The sequence below is a fragment of the Taeniopygia guttata genome, chromosome Z (assembly GCF_048771995.1).
Source record: "Taeniopygia guttata chromosome Z, bTaeGut7.mat, whole genome shotgun sequence".
In the NCBI taxonomy this organism is placed as follows: Eukaryota; Metazoa; Chordata; class Aves; order Passeriformes; family Estrildidae; genus Taeniopygia; species Taeniopygia guttata.
Window position 1 is genome coordinate 64,498,974 of NC_133063.1, and position 22,706 is coordinate 64,521,679.

The following is a 22,706-nucleotide window of genomic DNA, read 5'->3' on the forward strand; positions in this document are numbered from 1 at the left end:
TTTTGTCTTCATGGTTAAAAACTCCATCAAAAGTTGAATCTTAAATTTTTCTTCCTGTTTTTAGTGGATGCCAGTGCTTGAAGTGAATTTAATTTGTAAATGACACTTGGAAATTAATTTTGCCCAGAATTTTGCAAATGGGCCAGTTTTGTGTAAAGCTTTTACTTAAGCATTACTAGCTATGCTAGTAATTTTTTCCTCAGAGTGAGATGAATGCTGAAAACAGCTCATTTTGTGTATTAACAATAATGTTTAATAATTTTCCACAGTACCCAGAAGGTTGCCTTAAACTGTGCTTTCTACTAAACTATACTAGTTTTGTTCTCCATAATAGTGATTGAGAAGCCTTTATTCTTTGTGTCATAATTTTCTGCATCCAAAAAGTGGTTAAGTTCACTTCTCCTGTCAGTGGGACAAATTCACAGTTTTCTAACCTTGTCTTGTCTGACTTGCTCATTGCAGACATATGAGCAGTTTGTCAGGTTATTCCTGTTGATTTTGGGTTAAAATTCCCTTCCGTGTTTCTGTCGTGTTTAGTGATGGTGAATGCTGGTGTAGACCTTGACACAGCAGGGTCTGTAACTACTGAGACCTGTTTAATTACTGAGACTGCTTACAATGAAAGCACTCGACTGAAACTGTCTGTGCTAGGATTGCTGCTATCATGGAAACTGTACTAAGGAGAAAAAAAAAAAAAAAGAAAAAAAATCCAATGGGATGGAAATGGGCATTGTCCTTTTGTCTTTTGTAGGGCTAAGCCTGTAACTAGTAACTAACCTGTAACTAGTGGAAGCCTATGTACATCTATTGTCTTTCCCATGAGAGCAATTTTTTTTTCCCCAGTTTTGGAAAACTAAGGAGAATAAAGAGAGAGTTTTGGTGAGTTGCAAAAAAACATAGAGGTTGATTTATATGAGCACAGCTAGATAAAAGTTACACTGTAAATTCTCAGTAAAGTTGTTCAGTAAATGGTGCTCTGATGCAGGCAAGGTATTATATTCCATTGATGGAAAATAAAACCCCTGTGGTTGTATTTAAAGTACAATAAGAATTACATTAACAGACTTTTATATTAGAAGGTGTTGTTTTTTAATTCCTCTAATTGAACAGCTTTCAATAGTGCTTCCATCACACATACACAAATAAATCTGTATCAAGCACTGGAAATACAATAATGTTGCAGCACTCTGAAGAAAAAGTGGCATTTCTGCAATTGAAAATTTAACATTCAAGGTTATTCTTACCACTGTGAGTAAACAATATCAGATGGAAGTACACAGCAGATGTTTCTTCATCAGCTGGTCTTACCAAATGGTTTTGGTTCATTTTGTTGGAAGTAAGTCTTTCATATAAGTCATCAGAGGGAGTGTGATTGTTCATCACTCTTATTTGCACCATGACTGGAAAACACAGCTACACATGGATCTTGCAGATGCAATGTGGGGAAGCAGAGAAGAACATGAGTTCAAATTAAGGGCAAAGTTATTTTCCAATTCATGCTGCGAGTCTCCTATCCACAGTGTAGATCTCTGTTGTGTATTCTGTACTCTTTTTTTTTTTTTTTTAATCAAACCTCAATGGAAGTTCTGTGCTTGGAACTTGTACAGAGTAAGCATTATTTATGCTGTGAAGATCAGAGGGGAGAAATTTTCCCCAAATGTGATCCTTTACCAGTATTATTGACAGGGCTCTCTGTTTAACTGTGACTCACAACCATGAGCTTAAATCACACTGACAAAGGGCTCTGAAGTCCTGTTCTGTGACCTAGACTTTCAGCAAGAATGTTTGAGGTCAAAAGTGAGATGCATATACAGAGCTGTACAATGATGCTGTCTAATGTTTGCTCATACTGTGTCTGGCACTAGTAAGTGTAATTTAATTCCCTTTCACGTGTGTAAAATGCACACAAAAAGCTAAAACAACACTCGACCAAACCAAGCACTAGCTGCCTGCTTGTTTTGTTGATACTGGCAATTGATTGTGGTTTTCATTCAAAATTGTGTACGACTATTAAGCGTTACCTATTAGCAGAGAAGTAGACTTGTCTCCTGCTTATTTAATGTATATTATATTTTTTTAATAAATTAAATTTAATAATATAAATTTAATGTGTATTACATTTTAAAATAATATAATACACATTAAAGGATATGTGGCGGTATCATGTCTGCTAAATCCCTGTGAGGGTTTAGATTATTGAATCACTCTTGCTTGTAGTTCCCATTCTTTGCTCTTTACTAATGTGAGCTATTACCGCCTCTGTAATTTCAGTAGTGTTTAAAACTGCATAAAAAAAAAAATTGTACAAAGTCCAGATTTACATTATGGAATAGAGATGTCAACACTTAATGTAAACCAAACTGTGGGGGTTTGGCTCTTCTGTAGTCTCCCTATCAGAAATAGGCAACAGGAGGAAAGGTGTAGAAGTAGGGGGTTTGTCCTACTTTCTATCTTTTTCACTTGTCTGAGGATGTTTGCATGTTACACCTTTTGTTTCTTTTTAGTTACAAACTTCAGAAATCTGATTTTTGGAAATATTGAAGGTAGCACGAGTTGTTTCATTGACATGCTCTGTTTTCAACAACACCAAGACACTACATTGTTAAAATGGTTTTTTAAACTCTGCAGATTACATATGAAATAATTCATAGTTAACTTTTAATACACTTTCTGCTTCAGTTGGATGGGCTGTCACACTGACCTCCACGTGGTTCTGATTAAGTTTAAGAACATAATTGCTCCTAAAGCCCCAGCCCTTCAAAGGAGCATGAGATACATGAAATGTAGGAAATGATCACTGCTCTGGATGCAGCCCAGGACACGTGTGGCTCTCTGGGCTGGGAGTGCCCATGGCTGGGTCATGTCCAGCCTCTCATCCCCAGCACTCCCAAGTCCTTCTGGGCAGGGCTGCCGTGATCTGCCCATCCCCAGCCTGTGCTGGTGCCAGGGTTGCTCTGACCCAAGTGCAGCACCTTGCACTTCGTCTTGTTGAACCTTGTAAAATTCCTGTGGGCTCTCTCCCAGAGCTTGTCCAGGTCCTTCTGGAAGAGATCTTGTCCCTCAGGCATGTCAGCTGCACCACTCAGCTGGGTGTTGTCTGCAAATTTGCCAAGGGTGCACTTGGTCCCACTGTCTGTGTCGTTGGTGAAGATATTCATCAATGCTGGTCCCCACAGGGATCCCGGGGGACACCACTCATACTGAACTATGTCCAGACATTGAGGGATTGACTGGTTCTCTAAATGTGACCATACAACAAATTCATTATGCTGTGATCTGCCCACATATGAAATCCATCCCTCCAATTTGGAGAGAAGGATGTTTTGGGGGACTGTGTCAAAGGCATTACAGAAGTCCAGATAAAGAATATCCGCGGACTTTCTCTTGTCCACTGATGCAGTCACTTTGTTTTAGAAGGCCATTGGCTGATCAGACAGGACTTGCCCTTGCAGCCTTGCCCTAATCACCTGCCTGTCCTCCGTGTGCCTTAGCACAGCCTCTAGGAGGATCTGTTCCATCGTCTTCCCCAGCACAGAGATGAGGCTGACAGGTCAGTAGTTCCCAGGGTCATTCTCTGCACCCTTCTTAAAGATGGTTACCAGGTTTCTCTTTTCCAGTCACCTGGGACTTGCCGTGACTGTCATGACTTTTTAAGTATAATGGAGAGCAGTTTGGCAACACTATCAGTTTCAGGACTCTGGGATGCATGTCAAGTCCTGCAGATTTATATCAATTCCTCAGGTGGTCATGAACCTGATCTTCCCTTACAGTTGCTCCCTTTCTCCACTCAAGAGGTGTGAGAAAAGAGACTGTCAGAAGAAGACTGAGGCAAAGTTGTTGAATACCTCAGCCCATTCTTCATTCTTTCTTACCAGTTTGTCAGTCACCTCTGTTGTGGGAAAACACTGTTCCCCTGACCTTGCTATCCTGGCTGTAAAGCCCTTATTACTCTTTGCATCCCTTACCAAGGGATGCACAGCTCCAGCCATACCTTGATATATGCCTTGGACTGCATCCCTATACTATTCCCAGAATACCTGTTTGCACTTCCACATTGTGAAATGCACTGCCTCTATTTTTTTTTTTTCTTGCCCCTTAGTTTTACCAGTAGGTTGATTCTGCCATTGCCTTCACTGATTTCTTATGCCTGGGTTCCAGGAGCTTTTGCCATCTATGTCCTTAAAGATCTGTCAGCTCTATTCTGCTCCCTTGTCCTCAAGGGCATTTTCTCAAGAGGGGTCCTATTGACCAGCTTCTTGAAGAGCTGGAAGTTTCCTTCCCTAAAATTAAGGATCCTATCTTCACACTTTACTTAGCCCATATCTCTCAGGACTGAGAACTCTACCAGTACATTATATTATATAAAGCCATTCAAAATTATCAAAGTGTAATTTGTTAGTTTTTTACACTTTTTATTTCAGTATTCTTTCAATAATTGCTTAATAGAACTAAAGCAAAGTTTGATAATTTATATACATACCTTGTTAGGTTTCCTATTTAACTGATAAATATTGTTTGAAACAACCCAGAACCATCTGACACAAAGCTTTAGTATTTATTTAGCAATATTGCCTCTCTAAGGGACTTAAGTTTGTCAATCAGTGACAGCCCTATAGAAACACAGGGAAAATCCATCATTGATTCACTTGGGAAAGAAGCGTGCAATGTTGTCTGGTCTGGGTTAAGAATTTGGAAAAAGTTGCAGGTGTTGTAAGATGACCTTAGTCAAATGAGTAGTATCTGAAAAAGGTTACTTGAATCCCTACTGAGATGTTTTGGATCTGTTTTCCTTCCCTGCTTTTTTCTATTTTTTTTCATATATGTCCTTATAAACTATGGGTTGGTTAGTACATCTGTTTCATATATTTATGAATATTCCAGAGCAAAAGTATGCTGCTAGGCTAAACTCTATGGAAGAATTTAAGAACTTCCAAATAAAAGCTCTGCACAACTGTTCTTTCTTTCACTTTCCATTATTTCATTATTTCATGTTATATTATTTCATGTTTATATATATATATAATTATTTCATGTTTATACTTATATTTATATGTTTATATTTCATATTTATACATAGAATATAATGGATCAGTATTGGTGGGCAATATTAGTTTTGTGTCCATTAAAAGAGTAAGATTTTTACTCTCTGCCTTAATTAATGGAAGAGTAAAACCAGCAAAATTTATTTATATGGTCAGTATATAGACATGCTGAATGCAAAGGAAGCCATATGTTTTACAGATCGTTGAGTTAAAAATACCAGAAGAAACACTGAAATCCATGAGCATGTTAGTTATTAGGCAGTGGATGCTAAGATTTGGCCACAGGTAGGTGTATTGGATTATGTAAATGTCTGATGTGAAAAGGGCTTGGAGAGCTCTTACTGCAGTGTTCACTGCGTTTTTTTTTCCTGTTTTCATCCTAACACTGAAACTAATAAGCTGATTTCCTCTCCTTTTGGAAGGTTCCTTATTTGTTTTTTTAAATTCCTTACAGCTTGGTCTTAATCATTCCTCTGCTTTCTCTAAACTTTTTTATGCCCTTTTGAAATCTCTGTCTCTAGACACCTTCACATGCCGCCTATGACTGGAGTATCTGTCTCTTACAATGCAGCATCTATCTTTACATTTCTCTTTAAGCAGGAAGAAACACCCACTCTTTTATCTGCACTTTGAGCACTGCTGCCGTGTGGAATGCTGCCTGTGCTTGCTCTTACATTTGACCTCCAATTGTGTTTTCTTAAGTTAAAATACAGCCAGAGCTTTGTGTACATTGAAGTGAGCTGACCCTGAATTCTGTATTAAGATTCCAGAGTAGCTTGAACTGGTTGAGAAGAATCAGAAGTCTGCAGCAGTAATTTCACTTATATTTTAGAGTAAATGGCTTTAACCTACAATACATAAAAACAAATAATGCAGCAAATGTAGTGCAGGTTTTTCATTACGGACTTCTTGTGTTGTAGATGATCTCCATATTTAGGCTATGCAAAAGGTTGTTACTGATCGCTGCAGAGAACTGGATGTATTGGAGCAATGTACTGCTTCTGATGGCTTGCAAGAGTCTATCAAATCCACGAGATAGCATTTGCTGACATCTGGTATGCAGAACTTAATGAGACTTTTAATACTTGTATCCTCTTTAGGTCTGCTCTAAGTCTACTTTCAATTTGCACTGAAGCATTGTAACATATTTTACAATCAAATAAGTATTTGTAACAAGTGGATATAAAGAAAAATCTCTGCATGTTTTTTTTGTTAAATCCAAATTGTTTCAACACTATTCTTCTGTTACTGATAGGGATTAAAAAAACAGAAGGTGCATTCCATTCCTGTTCTCTGTAACATTGTACATAATTACACTTCTGACTGCAGAGGATATTAATTGATATCTGCCTACTTGAATGTATCATACATTTTGCTGCCATCAAGCTGTGTTCCAGTGATTTCACAGGATTGAAAAAGCAAAGCCTTTGTTTAAAACAATCTAATAGTTAGATTTTACTGGCCACAAATGATTTGCAATGACTAGCAGAGAGAAACTGTTGCTGACCATCCATTATAGTTTGTTAGAAAGTCAAAAGTACCAGAAAGAATACAATGACAAAAAAAACCCCCAATGAGAACAAGAACAACAGCAACAACAACAACAAAACCCCCCCCCCAAAAAACCTAAAAGGAAAAAATGCATGCCTCAGGTGGAAGAATAGCTGTGTAGACAGCGATGCTGACTTATGGGGCTAAGGTTAAGGGCTTTTTTCTGCCCACAGATGCCCCCTTTCACAGACAATTGCCTCTGAGGTCTCTCAGCTGCTCAGAGCCTGCATGTGGCTTCCTGTGATTCTCTCCAAGTAACCTTAGGTAGCTTGAACATTTTAAATAGCTACAGTGGTTTCAGTTTATTAATCTAGATAATTTTGATATAACCTTTTGAAGAGTAAGCATGCTTACAATCATATCAGCCTTTTTTAGGGATTGTTTACCTCTTGTGTGATCTGAGAGATTTTAATTACCTCTATTCTATAAATTAGTTCAGTCAGAGCCTTCCTGCAGCCTAAGGCAAACGAAGAGATAGGCTTTGGGAAAATATGGACCTCAAGACCTCACCTAATTTAATGGGTCATTTATTCCATAATCCCAAGAGAAATCTGAAGTAGGATTTAGTAAAACTCCCCTGCTAAAGTGGGAGTAGAGGGAATATGTGACTTCTGGACTCGCTAATATGTGAGTCAGGTAGTGGTTACTCATGAGGGCAGAAGTCCTTTTTGAGGAAGATAAAACTTCAGCTGTAAATGTGGAGTTTAGGGGAGCTCACCACTTGAGATGGCAGCACCACCTCTAGCCACCTCTTGTTTGCAGTGACCTACCCCTATGACTTAATACTTCTTAATGCAGGGTTGGACTAAGCAGGCTGAGGAAGGATCATGTGGGTGGTTTGATCAATGATATAAATGAGATGATAAATTCTGTCTGTTGTTGGCATCAGGGATGTCAAGCAATAGTGGAGAAATTAATTTGGGAAACACAGGGTGAATCAATAAGCAGATGTGCTTTATGGCTTAATATCACTGCATTAGATAAGAAATTTGCAAAGAAGGCAAGATATCTTCTGAAAATGATAGAATTCACCTGTTTCAGAAGTATGGGCATACTGTGAATCATTGACCATCCAGGCTTAAATCTCTGTGTATAATGAAACATTGTCTTTGAGCAGAGGAATCTGTTAGTGCATTTTGGATTTTTCCACTTCTTTCCCACTTTTGGGAATGGAAAAGGAAAAAAAATACTGTGTAAAGGATAGGTTTTCAGGGTAAATGTTCTAGGGAATGATCATTAGGCACAAAACCATTAAAACTATAATGCCTACAAAGAGCAAAATATGCAATTTCACTAGTCTGTTGAAGTCTACAGCCATTTCTGTTGTGCATATGAACAACTCCCCTTAAAAACCTCGGGGAGTTATAGTGTATATTTGAGGACTGAATGTGGTCTGTACAGCTAGATGTTGCCAAGAGGAGAGATTTCACAACTTCAGGATTCAGGAAATATGATCTAAAGTGGCAGAAAGTTCAAGGACGATGATATTGGAGAAAGGTTGGATCTTGCCAAGAGGAAATTGCTGGTGACCTTACTGAACTAGCATGGTGCAGGCAGATTGCAGAGATTCAAACATGGGAGTAATTAAAGAGGGCATGTTTTGGCATGTAGCTGGGGGAAAAATAACAAAGTTGGAATAAAATAGTCATTAATAAGTTAAAAATTTGAATTTAAGTGTTCCTTCTAGTCACTCACTTGAATTTTGCATTAATGTGACAGAATGAAGGAGAGGAGAGTATTAGGCACAACTGTAAATGATAGGTTTTTTCTGGTTTTTGGAGAACATAGGTTCAGTTTTGTCCAGCTTAACATCCTTTTTTTAGATTCAGCGGTATATTATTCAGCCATTGTTACTTGTAACCAAGCAAAGATGTTAAAGAAAGGAACAACAAGGAAAATGTATTCGGAATCACTCATTTAGCAAATAGGTTGCTTCCCATTTCCCTGCCTGGAAAACATAACCAATTGCTGAAGAACGACTATATGGAAAGTGGTTAAAAACCCTGCATTGGTCATTAAAGGGAACAGATAATATTTATGTAAACACCCATTACTCTCCATTACTTGTGTTTCTCTATCACCAAATTAACTTATAAAATAACCCCTTTCCTCCCCTGCAATTTTGGTTGCATTTAGCAAAAGCTAGGGTGTCTGTTGGGAGAATTTAGATGATGCTGGACATGCCTATACGAGGCTGTTGCATTTCCACTTTATTCAATAAACTTGCCTGTTTCTTTTCATCATAATCTCTCTGGGAATGACACGGCCTACAGCAAGCAAAACAGTTACAGCTGATCACAGAACAATTAGCCTTTATCATCCCCTCTGTAAGACTAGTGTTATAAAGAATATTATTTTCTTCACTTTTTGGAGTAAAGAGTTTCAGTTTTTGTGGTTTATGTGCTTGGTGTGAGAATTAGTGTATGGACACATACTTCTTCCTAAGGTGCATGCTGCACTTTTTAAAAATGTCCCCTGTGGTAAGTAATAGCTAAAGACTTTTGTTTCATTTTTGTATTATTTTACCAGCAGGTATGTGTTTCTTTCTGGTAATGAACTCAGTCAATATATTCTGGATATAACTAGGGCCCCAAGAGATTAAAAACTCAAACAAAAGTGATGCAAAAAACAGATGTAAATCTGTCCAATGGCCGGAATCAAGTCATCCTTTGCACAGTGTAAAACCAATGCATGTGTCCAAACGTAAGAAGAAAAAAAGACATCTGGCTTATAGAGGGTGAAATATTAAAGTGGAGGGATTGAGTTACTACTGGATGGCCAAGGATCAGCTGTAATAGTCCTTACATGAAGGAGTGGCCCTGCAACTCTTGCTTTTAGGAATGGATTTCTAAATTCCTTGCAGCGAGGTTTCTGCTGTTCCTGAGCTGATTGGAGAGTTCCATCAGGGGCAGTTTTCCTTGTCTGCAGGCAATGGTGTTGGAATGTGCCCATCTGCACCACCTTCCTGTGTACAGGCTGGGTTGGACTCTGTGCAGCCCTGTTCTTTCTCCCCAGCCTTTCTCTCCTAAAACTTTTCCCAGCTGTATCCTGATGTGCTAAACTGCTTAAATTAACTCCAGATTGCTCTGTTTATTGTGTGCCAGAGGAGTGACAGAAGGCAATCAGAGCAGCTTCCTCTCAAATAAACTCCAAGAAAGAGGGGGTACAGGATATTAGGATGGAAAATATGGGTTCTGGGAAGAACCCTGGGGCTTTAATGCCTGTATATTAGATTAGGTCTCTGCTGTTTGCATTTTAATTCTAAGTTTTGGCAGCTTGGTATCCCTGGAAGTGGATTTTTGGGTTGTTTTTCCTTTTTCTTTTTTCTTTTTAAAAGAAAATAAAAAGGTTGTATGGTCAAAGTAGTAATTTCTTCTCTCCCCCTCAAATGAAAAGTGAAATAATGCTCCCCTAAGGTTATCAGCCTCCCTATGGGCCATGTGCACCTCAATGCCTCTGCTTCAGTGAAGTCAGTGACCTCTTTTCTTGTATATGGCTCTGATCAGCAATAAATGTGAAACTAGTTTTCCACCATCTCCTGTCTTCACAGTTGGGATAGCATCCTCTTTTCTTACCAAACAACTTGCAGCCTAAAGTACAAATGTAGCAGATCTGAGGTCAGATCTTTCCATACCTCTGAAGGTGTGATTTTGGCTAGTTGCTGCTTTTTATAAAAAGTGTTTGTAAGCACAGTAAAAGCAGCTCTACTTCCTAATTTTTTTTCTTCCAAATGCTGCTATAAATATGCCTCCTAATTAGATCCGTAATATTATTTTGATAATAGCATTAGGCTTGTTCTAAGAGAGTCATGCTGCTTCCAGAAGTAGAGGAAAAAACCCAAATGTTTGAAAAATAAACTTCTGAATGCTTTTACTGGATAAAAACACCTAGGTGCTACCAGCTGTTGGACAGTCTCTGCAATTAGAAAATTTAATGTGTACAGTTCTGTGCTTCCTGGCATACTTTTGGTCATATGTCAGCCTTATCCTGTCCTCCTCTTTTTATTGTCTGTTTACCATATGGACATATCTCTTCTGTTTGGTAGGGAGGGATGGGGGATGCACTTCTGAGTTACAAATTTTATTTTTCTAAAATGCAATGAGGGAACATATAAGAGATTCTGTTCCATTTAGCAAAGAGAAACCACCTTAGTTTCACTCTTTATCTTCACAAAACCATTAATATATTAATCAGAAGCAAGAAACTGGAACAGGAGTCATTACTGACCACATTTCCCCTTCAAACATTTGATGCAAATATTTCATGTTACGTTACATACAGTTGATGACTTTAGGATGGTAGCAGCCTTTAGTTTCAGGAGTAGCAGAAGCTTAAAAGGTTTTTTCTCCTAATTTTGAAGATGCTTTAATTTGATAACATATTGAAGTACCCTGCATTATAAAATAAATTGTAGTTGTTTTTTTCTTCTGGTCTGTATTCACTTCAAAATTATTGCCTGTCTTTAGACAAGGCTTTCAAACAGATCTTGGCATGGTTTATGTATCAGACAGATGTTTGCTAGATTAGCTTACTGCAGGGGCCCTTGAGGAGAAATCAAAGAGCATGGGAGTTTTCTATTGCAGCTTTAGAGAAATTAATCAATTCAAAAAAAGACTAGGACCTAAAGTACAGGTGGAAAACAAAAAAAAAAGCTGGGGCCTGCCGATATTGGATTTGAAAACTACTGTAGGTACATAAGGATTATTTGGCAAGTGTTTTGTAGCTGTTTTCAGAAAAGAAGGAGACCTGGGTGTTGGTAGCCAGGAGCCAGAAATGTTATACTAGATCTTTAAAGTCTCTAATGGTTGGTTAAAGTTATCATGAATACATAATAAACAAATACTGAATTGATTCATGATACTTAATTGTATTTATATAATCCTAGATATCTAAAGTTTTCTTATTTCTTTGCCCTTGCAGATTTATTATTTCATATTATTTATTTGAGCTGTGTAGTGAATAGGATAGAGAAGTCTTTTCATAGTCAAAGGTTTCTTGTCACACAGCACTTCTTTGCACTTGATTTTCTCTCCCTTTTTTTTTTTTTTTTTTTTAAGTGTTTCCTTATCAGTCAAATCTTAAATTTTGGTTATTGTTCTGTAGGTATATGAGTTATATACATACAGATGTATTAAACTTTTGGATAGCTATTAAAAAAAATGAATATGGATATCCAAGAAGCATTTAAATTTGTAAACCTCATTAACATAAAACATTTAACATGTTTAATTTTGTGTCTGTGTGATATCAAGCACTTCTGGTCTTCTGTAACTTACTGCTAAAATGTATTTATGCAGAATTGGTTATGCACTGAGGTATACAGAGAAATCAGTTCAGAAATACTTGCTGTATTGGATTGTTGTGCTGGAAGAGAACTTTTTTTCCTTAAGATAGTTATTTTTCTTGTAGGAACGAATTAATTTCTATTGTATTTTCTAAAATTATTGTCATAAAGATTTTCCATATTACTTCTTGTTCTACAAATGCCAAAAACCATTGTTAAACTTACCTTGAGAATTAAGATTATTAGGACGCATACTTAAAATTACACTTCTGATGCTGTAATCAAGCTTGTATAATATACATCACAAACTTAAACACTTATACCATCTCAGCAGAATGGAAGGTGCGTAATAAATTGAAGTTAAAGACAGTTTAAGTAAATAATGAGTATGTTTGTGAAGTATTCCTACTGTCTGACTCAAGTAGTCAGCAAGAGTGATCTTTTTTCCCTCATAAGGAGACTTATAGGTAGCTCTTTATTATTTAAACTAAGAAAATTAAAACTGAAGAGAAGTGCTGGAGTAAAAACTGCTTAATAATGGCACCAAATAGAGTCCTGGATGAATCTTTGGAGAAATTCCAGGAAGCCCTCTTGGAAGAGCTTGTCTGGAACAATTTGCCAGGCGTGTCAGTGGGACTGTGGGGTGTAGCTCAGTTGTGGTTGAAAAAAGAATGCAGCAACCTGAGTGGTCACAAGGGAGACAAAAAACATATGCTCTGTTAGGAAGAAAAATAAAATTCATTTTTTTGTAGTGTAATTGAAACAAGGCCTGGTCTGTTCAAACAAAAGAGGTAGCTGTACAAGAAAACACATTGCTTCTTTTGGGTAAAAAAAAAAGGCAAAAAGTTTAATATGCTATTTATCATTTTCAATTTACACTTAAGCCCAATCTAAGGCTTGACAAAAACAACCAGCAAGGAATTTCTTTAAATGAAAGACTAATTTCTGGCCTATTTGCAGAGAAAATAGTACCTCTATTCTAAACCATTAATGTGTGGCAGGATTGTGATCAAAAGCTGCTAAGATATTACGTGCAGTAATAGAAGTCACAGGAGAAAGTTGCTTGGTCCACATTTCCACATGGTGGAGAAGCTAGGGTGTTGCCCATACTGTATTTAGGTGGTCTTTGGAAGCTCTAATTATAATGTTTTGCCCACTATCCAAAAAATAAAGCATAAAGGTATTTTTATAGCTTTTAAAATAAGTTTTTCACTCCACTGCGTAGACAAGAGTGGATCTTTTATAATGCAAACAACTTGGGGAGATTAAGCTTGCTTTATTAGAGAGCTGGCCTTACACCATATTACAGTACTTGTTTCCATTTAATTTCTTTCCTAAAAATAACTTTCAAGCTCATTGATCAGTCTAAACTGAATTTCTTAGAGAAGTGATCTCTGGTGCTTAAACAAATCTATTAATGATATTATTATTGCCCCTGAATTCAGTAACTACTGTGAATTTTTCTTGGCAATGAATGCATGCAAGCAAGAGATGTTTATGATCCTGGGAAAGACATTTGTCAGAGTTTGTTCTTAAATCAACACTTACCTTTTTTTGATTTTCTACTGTCTAGTGAGGTACAAATCCCTTATAAAGCTTTCCCCATAGTTGTGAGCATCTATTTCCAATGGTATCTTCATCGTGAAAAGCAGACTGTTGCTTCAGTTCCAGGGTAATTTTGTAAGAAAGTGAGTCCATTCAAAGACTTGAATCATGCTTCATTGATTATTGCTCTCAGAATTGGTTTATTGATGTTTTTGTTGTCCATCTCTTCTTTAAAGATATCTTAGTCATTAAACTGTTTGCTAGTTGCACACGTCCCACATCACTGTATATATACACTGTGCTAGTCAAAATGTTCTGGCAAGTCTTCAGAGAAGTATTTAGGAGAAACAGAGGCCCTTGGTGTATAGTTTTGTTTATTGATTCCTTTAATAACTCCTTCAAAGCATCTCTTACAGTTTAGAAATTACAGATTTAGCAAATTAAGCTCTTTCTCATGTATATGACAATGAATATTAATTACAAAAGCAGATGTTTGTGAGAAGAATATTTGCCTTCATTTTTAAAATTGTATATTCAAGACACACAAACTACAAGCTGTACTTTGTATCTGTTTTTCTTAAGTTGAAAAGTTTTTATTAAGTATATTTTTTAAAGTAACCCTTCCCCCTCTTTATTTTTAATAAGGGAACCACAGTAGTTCGAAAGGCAATCACCTGCATTTTAAGAATAGGTTATAGTCTCTGTTTTTCTGTGTCAAAAATATGTCCTATTTTCACCTAATTTGTTCTGGGATGGAGGTACTTTGTGACATATTTTTGTTGTTTCTACTTGTTCCATCGAAGCTGCTGTTGATTCAGCTTTGATTGAAACTACCTTTTAAAGTAGCCAGCATGCTTCCATTGCTCTCCTTTATTCCCTTGTTTAGTCATTTACTCAGCATATACATGCTGTGCATTTTTTCATTGGTGGTGGTGGTGCCGGATACAAATTCTTTTTCAGCCCATTCTTGTATTAGTGAGACTGGCTCTTCCCCATATTCTCATTTGTTGTCACAAATTTCACCTTGTAGAAGAAAATTCTGTGAGAATGGAAATAAAGCATCTAATTACTCCCCTCATTAAAATAATACACAATGAGAGTGATTAGTGCTGTGAGAAATAACAGTAGGTAAACATCTCTCAAAGCAATCCAAGCCAAGCTGGGAATAAAGCTCTTTAAAAAAAGTGTGATGCTTGTGTTAAAGAAAGAAAACAAAGCTGCATGAATTGGCTAGATAATGCTTATGCCAAGTGGCCTAATTTCTAGATACAGCCTTATTCACTCCCCTTTCATCCTTTCTTCAGGGACAAGAGCTGGTTAGTTTTGCAGTTTTTTAATACCCCAGTATGTTGTGGGTGCTGCTGTAGTCTAAATTGTGTAGATGTAATTGCAAAAACGATTCTTACAGATAAGAAAAATACACTCACTACATTTTCCACACTATTTCAAAATTTTAAATGAAAATCATATTTGATGTTTGTCTCCAGCAAAGAAATAATGAAGTATTAAGCCTGGGGCAGGCTTGTGTTTTCAGCTGAAGTAGCAAGGCTGAAACTTAAAGCAATCTTAAAAATTGAGTCCACAAGGTGTAGGTAGCTTGATTCCAAAAGCTTTGCTCTGGAGACTGTCTTCTGACATAAGATAGGATAAGTCATGGAGAGAAACAAAAAATGTTAGAAAAATGTGTTATAAATAGTTCAGAAAATATTGTTTTGAAATAGATTTAGAATTGGATATAAAGCCAGTGTAGAACATGAAGGAACAATGATTCCGTTTGTCTCACACCTAAGTGCATTTTAAGTGTGTGTTTTAAACTAATACGAGTTTCCACTTGGACTTGGAATTAGTTCTATGTTTGAGATACTTGGGTAAAATAGCATAAGGAGTTAGTAAGGAATAACTTTTTTGGGAGAAAATGAGAGTGGTTGTGTTTCCACAGATGAAGGATCTGTCGAGCCAGGCATCCCCTCACTATGGCAATTCTTTGTGGCACATGTCTAGGAAACTTTTGTGAAAACTTGCAAATCTTCAGCATTTGTGGCTGAGGAAACTCCTGCAACTGAGTTGATGGGTTTTCATATAGGAACTATATAATTTTTTCAACTTTAACTTCTTCACTAGCTTTCTGAACCCATGCAAGCTTTTAGTTAGCATCAATATATACATCTGTAGTTCTTGATTTAGAGTAAATGTATTTGAACACACACCCACACTGAACTGGTGCCCATTTTGTCTTTTGTTGTCCAGATATACTCCTGGAGGTAAAACCAGGACCAGAACAGGAGTTACAGTCCTGAGTGGACTTTCTATCAGGTCTGTACTCCATGCAATCAGTGGCTTCTTGTTTATTCCCTCTCCCTTTTTATTTAATAGTTAGCTTAATATTTTATTGATACAGATCCCATCAGGGTCTTTCATTGTTATGTAACGAACTCCTCTTTAATGAATTGTAGGTATTTGAAGTCCTCAATAACATTTCAGACTGTGTGGAAGGTGTTGCTTGCATGCAAGCTGCTAGTGACACATCATTTACGTTCTGCCCACCTAGAAAGGGAAGAGACCTTAATAATCAAAACAGAAACTATCCTTTTCCCTCCTTCAACACTTTCATGATAATTCAGTCAAAAAATTATGCAGGAAGGACCACTTGCACATACATTCCCGAGGAAGGAAAAAATAATGTTCTAGCAATGTGAGAATGAGAAGTCAAATGAGGGGAATGATATGTCGCATGTCAGATTTTTTTTCATTTTCATATCAGGTCAGCTATCAAAACTCAAATTTCCCCCCCTTTCTTTTAAACTTGATGTACTATGAATACAAGACAAAAGTTTTCTCAGTATATATGTTAGATAGACTCCTTTTATCAGGAAAATTAATGTGTAGAGAAACTGGCAGAATGTGAATGTTTTTACAGAAAGTAAGGAAAATGTAAGTATCATAAAGATTTGACTGTAACCTGAGAAGTGCAAACTTCTCTCACTGCTCTTCAGAAATACCACCTACTTCTATAATTTCCTTGCTACTTTGTTGCTGATAATCAGGAATTAGAAGAACCCTCGTGTACTGCTATGATACAGACAGTGAACAGTCTGTGATACAAAGGAGGTATGTGAAATATTTAAGTTCTTATTCCCCTGTATGTCCTAACTATGCTCTAATACAGTGTGGATAAGATGCCTTTATTCTAAGACCACCAAAGGTTAAAAGCTACTGAAAACTCTATCCCATGAGTATCTCTGACAGGAATTCCTGTTTACATTATGAGAAGAAGAAATTGTTGAAACTGATTGTCGTAGTTTGACATAGTTTTTTTTTTTTGTTTTTTTTTTTTTCATTATTTTGTTGTAACCAGCAATTGCTTTAAGTTCTCAGATCTCACAGCTCAACATTGTTGTGCAAGAAATAATGGTAGCACTCTTCATTAATTTCTTTTTAATCCGAAACTGCAGCAACATGGACAACCCACCTGGAAGCTAGTTCGGCCACAGGATGTTTAACTCTTTTCAGATAATTATTTTTTTGCCAAGTACTTAGTTTAGATTAGGCTTCTGCCTTTCAAAGTTTTCACAGATATCTGCAGTTTATTCCTTTGTAGAACAAAAGTGGTCTCCTGTGTGCAGTAGAAAGCTGTGGGGGTTTACAAAGATCCCTAATTAAAAACAGAATCACTGAATAAGCTGATTTGAAAGGGACTTGGAAGGGACCCACAGGGACCATTTAGTCCAACTCCTGGCCCTGCACAGGACCATCCCCCAGAATCACACCATGTGCCCAAGACTATGTCCAAATGCTTCCTGAGCTCTTATCAACCAGAAAGATAATTTTGTTCTAGTTACAGTGAAGTTCTTCTATAAGGGGTTGGATGTCTTGTTTCTTCCCTCAAATTCATGTTTTTTTAATTAAAAAATACAATACAAACCTGTCAAATTACACTAAATGTCAGTTCAGCAATTACTATTTGAAATAATTTTAACCTCATTAAAACAGAGGAAAGTTATGCTTAACAGAATTGCCAGCAATTACTCTTCTGAGGACATTACAGTAGGTTTGAACAAGAATAACTGTGTAACAGTACTGAAAGTAAATTCAAAGAATCATTACTGTTAACTTCAAGGATCTGGGTTTTATCCTAAGTGTAGAAGCTTGCTGAGAGAGTTAAAAAGAAAAGTATACCATGAGCCATCTCTAATTCATGTAGATATTTCTGTAGTTGTGGTGATTCAGCTTTTTATGTAACCATCTCATATGTTATTCTCACCAAACGATAAATTCAATTTCTGAATCACTTCAGTTATGTTTACTAGTTTCAATGCATTTTATTAGGCTTTATCATTCTGCCTGAGGAGAAGGAAACACTGTTTGTCTAACCTTATATATCAGTGTGGCTGCCTAAAAATCTGGAAACAACCCTGCTTTTAAACTAGGTATGCAAGTATTGTCCTGAGACTGGAATAACAAGTTTCCATTTTAAGCCTATTATACTGCTTTGGAAACCAGTGTATCCTGAGTACTAATGATAGCATTGATAGCAGCTCTTCTTGTGAAACTAAATTTTTGAAGTCTTTGGTTCTGAAAGCTTTGGATGCCTAATGGTGTTTTGAATCATGGTCAGAAGTCATTCTTAACACAATCCTTCTAAATTACTGTCTTCTAGTATAGGATAATTTCTGCCTAGTGATAGCTTTTCATTGATGTAATTTGTTAAGTGTTAAAATGTAATGTATGTTTGTTACTTGGCCCTGAATGTTTGACATTATATGGACGCCTAACAGCAGTATGCAAATACTCACATGACACATCTGTATTGTGAAAATGCTTTTTCAAATGGGTGAATAGGTGTTGTGGGGAGGATTTTTCTGTTTCTTTCTTACCAAGAATTCTTTTTGTTTATTTGTTTTTCAGATAATGGAGGACAAACTTTAGCAGGGGGGAATAACTGGCCACTGAGAGGGAGAAAATGGACCCTCTGGGAAGGAGGAGTGAGAGGTGTAGGCTTTGTTGCAAGTCCTTTGCTGAAACGAAAAGGTGTAGAAAGTCATGAACTCATCCATATCTCTGACTGGCTGCCAACGCTGGTGCACCTTGCTGGAGGACATACCAATGGCACTAAGCCTTTGGATGGCTTTGATGTTTGGAACACTATCAGGTAAGTTTCATGTCAAATCACCAAGTCATCGTTCTAGTATGAGAAGAATTTAATCAGCCCAGGAAACAGAACTGGAATAGGGAGGGAAATACTACCTGTTCCTTTCCCATAAAAAAGGGAGGGTATAAATGCAGTTAATGGTGCTGTCTATGAGAGAATTATCCAGGTTGCAAATTAATCCTGGTTGCAGATGCAAAGCCTTCATACAGCTTTAACTTGGTATTTTGAATTTTTCAGTACGAACACAACAGCTCACAAGCATGGTACATGTCTTCAAGAACATTCTGTGATCCCAGAGTATGTTAACTGATTTTGCACAGCATGGAGTATAAATTAGTAAATTTTATGGACCAAACCCTGCTCTCTACAGAGCTCAGTCAGGTGTCTCTGCAGTATGCATCTGGAATTGGACATATGGGAAATCCATGCAGACATTAAACTTACTGAACATGGATCCCACTTTGATGGTTTGTTAGCTCAGTACAGGACTTGTCAGGCTGGCTCACAGTGTAACCATTTGCACAGACCTGTCATGCTGTCCAGTGTGTCGAAAAGCCTTTGAGAGCAAGTACAAAAGTACACCTGACCTGGTTCCTGAAGGTCATGATGTTGTGACTGATTCAAGCAAGCTGAAATACTCAAAAGCACAGTGACCACATGCTTAGATCACTGGAAAAAGAGGAAGCATAGCTCCAGCTGGGTTATTTCAATGTTCTTTTATTCCACTAAAAAGGATTACAAAGTCCTTGAAGCCTAAGTTTCTTTAAAAGTTCTGTGACCAGCCTTTAGTTCTGCAAAAATTGTGTTGGTTTAAATTCCTTTGTTTCTTTGTTTTCTGTGCTGCATGTAATGTATTCATTGATAGGTCTAAATCCTGTTGTCTGTCTTCATATAAGTTATGTTTATTTTAGTAGGTCTTTGAAAATAGTTTTAATTCACATAAGAATAATTTAAAATGGAAAGTTCAATACTGCTAAAGCAGAATAAAAAGACTAACAATTCTATATCCTACACGCTATTCAGTGGAGGATTAGTGTTCTGTTTCTTTTGGTAGCCTTTGTTCTGCTTTTATAGCAGGTAGAGTATACCATATTATGCGTCACTTTTTGTAGCCTTCTTTTTTTGTGTGTCTTAGTGTCCTAAACTGTGAATTGCAAGTTAAAGGCAATTCCTAAACAAGCATGAGCAGGAGTGCTGTCTTGGTTAGGGACTGAGATGAGAAATTGAGAGTTAGAATAGGCAGATTTGAACCTGTGTACCAGTCCGTGGATCCATCTATATGGATCTTGGAGTGAAAAATAAAAAAACAAAACCAAACTGAACCCCCTACACCACCCCAGACCTAAACCCTGTATCTTGAGTTCAGAATTGTTTTGTCCATACCTGTCCATACCTGTTTGAATCTGGTAAGCTTGATTTCCTTCTTACAGTCGCCTGTGTTTCTGAAGAGCTAAGGGGTGGTTTTCTGCAGTAGCTGGAGTTTACAGGAAGCTCATGGCCTTGTGCCCAGGTGTACTGTATGACTCTCTTCCAAGTGGAGGAAGATACAGATATGTATAATTGAGGCCAAGGATCATTAACTGCCAGGAAGGAATGGAGACTCCCATCCAGCCAGAAAAAGTAAAATGCTTTACTTGTCAGTGTTCCTGTGAGGAAACTTAGCATCAGCAAGGTCCAGGGTACACCTAAACCATAGATTTTTCTTCCAGTTACCGTTAGAATTCCTGCATTCAGTAGAATTTGGGTTCAGTTTCAACCATGTATTCTTGCAATGGATTCATCTTCTCAGATCAGGTTACTTTAGCAGGAGAGTTGTTGAGAAGGATAGGTACAACTGTGCCAGCACACTGCTGACATTTGCATTTCTCCCTTTGTAAAGGGAATAATGCAATCTTTACTGGCATTGCCAGGGAACAGGTGACTACCAGTGTTTTAGGGTGTGTCAAAGAGAGGACCTCTGTCTGGACAGATAACTAGTCAGGTTTTCTAACTGTTAGGCTATTCCTTGGTTGACCTTGCAGCCAAAATGTCAAATTTCAAATGATTTTTCCATGTAATCAGGATAAATGAGTGTATTAAATTTCATGACCATAATTCAAAAGGTCACAAATATTGGATAGCAAACAATGAAGGCACAGTGCCCTTTTGGTGATATCTGACGAAAAGTTCAAGTATGTAGTTTTTCTGGGACCAAATGGCTCATAGTCAATGAAATTATAACTTGCAAAGATTCTAACTCACTTGGAAAAGGAAAATTAATAACTGTGTTGCATCTATTTTTTTTTTCAGTACATTCTAATATAAATAAATGCATAAGCTTCTTGTGATTTTTTTGGAGGGGAGGACAATTTAATCCTGAGCCTGCTGGTTCATATGTGTGTAATCAAAAGGAAAAAGATAGGAACTTTGGAACCTGGATTTAGATATTCAGAAGAATATATCGGATGGTGCAGATATTCTCAGAAGTCAAAAAATATTAAATCTATTTCAGTGATATCTATTAATGTTCAGTATTTAAAAAATAGGTTCTTAATATAATGTTTATGTAATACTAAAAACATAATAATATAATGCAATAATTTATAATAAATCTTAGACTACTGAAAATAACTATATATAAATGCAATTATGTTTAAAAATGATGTTTAATATGATGTTTATGTAATACTAAAATATAATAATATAATCCAATAATTTAGAATAAATCTTATACTACTGAAAATAACTATATATAAATGCAATATACTATAGAAATAGGAATATATGTACAATAAACAGAAATTCAATATAATTTTTTAAATTTTTAAATTCAACTTTTTTTTTTTTATATTTCAGTATAAATTCTGAAATTCTAAACCAAGATGAACTTTCTATCATGACTTTAAATGACTGGTAGTCCAAATTAGGAATCACATTAACATGACACCAATTAATATTAAGTACTTGTAGTGCAAAGTAGTGCTGAGAGTCACTTAAGGGCCAAGCGTTCCTTTCCTACCTTGTCTACTTAATTCTGGCCCCTGAAGAGAAATAATAGTTAGGAGGAAATAGCAGGAAAAGATGATGTTCAAGAGCATACATCTTGTAGACAAAAATACCTTCTTTTGCATCCTTTTTGGTTACATATACTCTTAAGTTTCTGTCATACAGTGCATGAAACTGAGGAAACACAGTGTTTGGGTTCTCAGTCTTTGAACTCTTAGGCAGAAATTTGTAAGGTAATTAAAAGCTCTTTGACAGGGATTCTATCTCAAAAGCTTGTCTACTCTTTCCAAATCCATCTGCTGACCCTTTACTGTTTCAGCACTGTATCAATGAAAGACTTAATAAAAGAGGAATGTGTTTTTATTTGAAATAGAAACTGAAAGAGGGCAGGTTTTGCTCACACTCTCACAGCCAGTCTTACTCACCAAGAAATGTGTGGCTCTAGGAAGTCTGCCCAGCCAGACACAGGGGCAAAGGATTTCAATCCAACTGCCTGGCATCCCCACACCATGATGTTTGTGAACACATGATGGGCCTGGCATCTGTTCCTGTGGTGCAAAGGTCCAGGGATGTCAGGTGTGAAGTCCTCCAAGCTTTGTCTGTGTTCTTTGTTGGTTTGTAACTGTGCATAGGTTCTAGTTACGCCTGTTTGTGTGCTTTTGATGCTGCATCTGTGTCCTGCACTACCTCTGTGAGTCCCTGAGGGCTATCACTGCTTTGCCTCCAGATGTTCCTGTCCAGTGGAACTGGCCTTGATGTGCTGAGGTTTTGCTGATTTATTAACATGGGTTGTTACAAGAGCCCTTTCCTTGCTCTTGTGTTCATGATGTTGTCTCCACATGCAGGTTTCACCAATCTTTCTCCATCTGTACCTATATTGGACTATTTTTCTCTGCAAAATTTTGTTGCAGCATATAATTAAACCAGTACTATGTCATTTTTATTTTTCTTCAAGTACTTTTGAAATGAAATGTAACTTCCTCTTTGATGTCTTTCTCTTCTTTTTGAAAATAACTTAGCATAGTATCATTGTGTAAACCCATTTTTTGATAGCTATCAGGTCTTTCCAGCCTCAGGTATCTACATTTTATAAAGGTTCATAAATAAATAATAAATCATAGTAGATTTCCCTTTTCTCTTGCCTTAGATT

At 36.9% G+C, this 22,706-nt stretch overlaps 1 protein-coding gene and 1 long non-coding RNA gene across 3 annotated transcripts in view; one reads left to right on the top strand and one right to left on the bottom strand.

Annotated features, from left to right (window-relative positions):
- The window catches only part of ARSB (arylsulfatase B), a 59,533-nt gene that overhangs the window by 11,888 nt on the left and 24,939 nt on the right, over window positions 1-22,706 (top strand). Inside the window, exon 5 of the mRNA XM_002188404.7 lies at window positions 18,328-18,571. Within this exon, the coding sequence (XP_002188440.6) occupies window positions 18,328-18,571 (244 nt within the window). The remainder of the gene's footprint in view (window positions 1-18,327; window positions 18,572-22,706) is intronic.
- On the bottom strand, window positions 13,780-20,310 carry LOC140681877 (uncharacterized). 2 transcript variants are annotated; one of them, XR_012053088.1, is made up of 2 exons: window positions 19,965-20,310; window positions 13,780-14,461 (listed from the first exon to the last, which is right to left on the bottom strand). It is a non-coding gene; the product is annotated as an uncharacterized lncRNA (long non-coding RNA). The 2 variants fall into 2 exon arrangements; XR_012053087.1 differs by having other exon boundaries at window positions 19,955-20,310.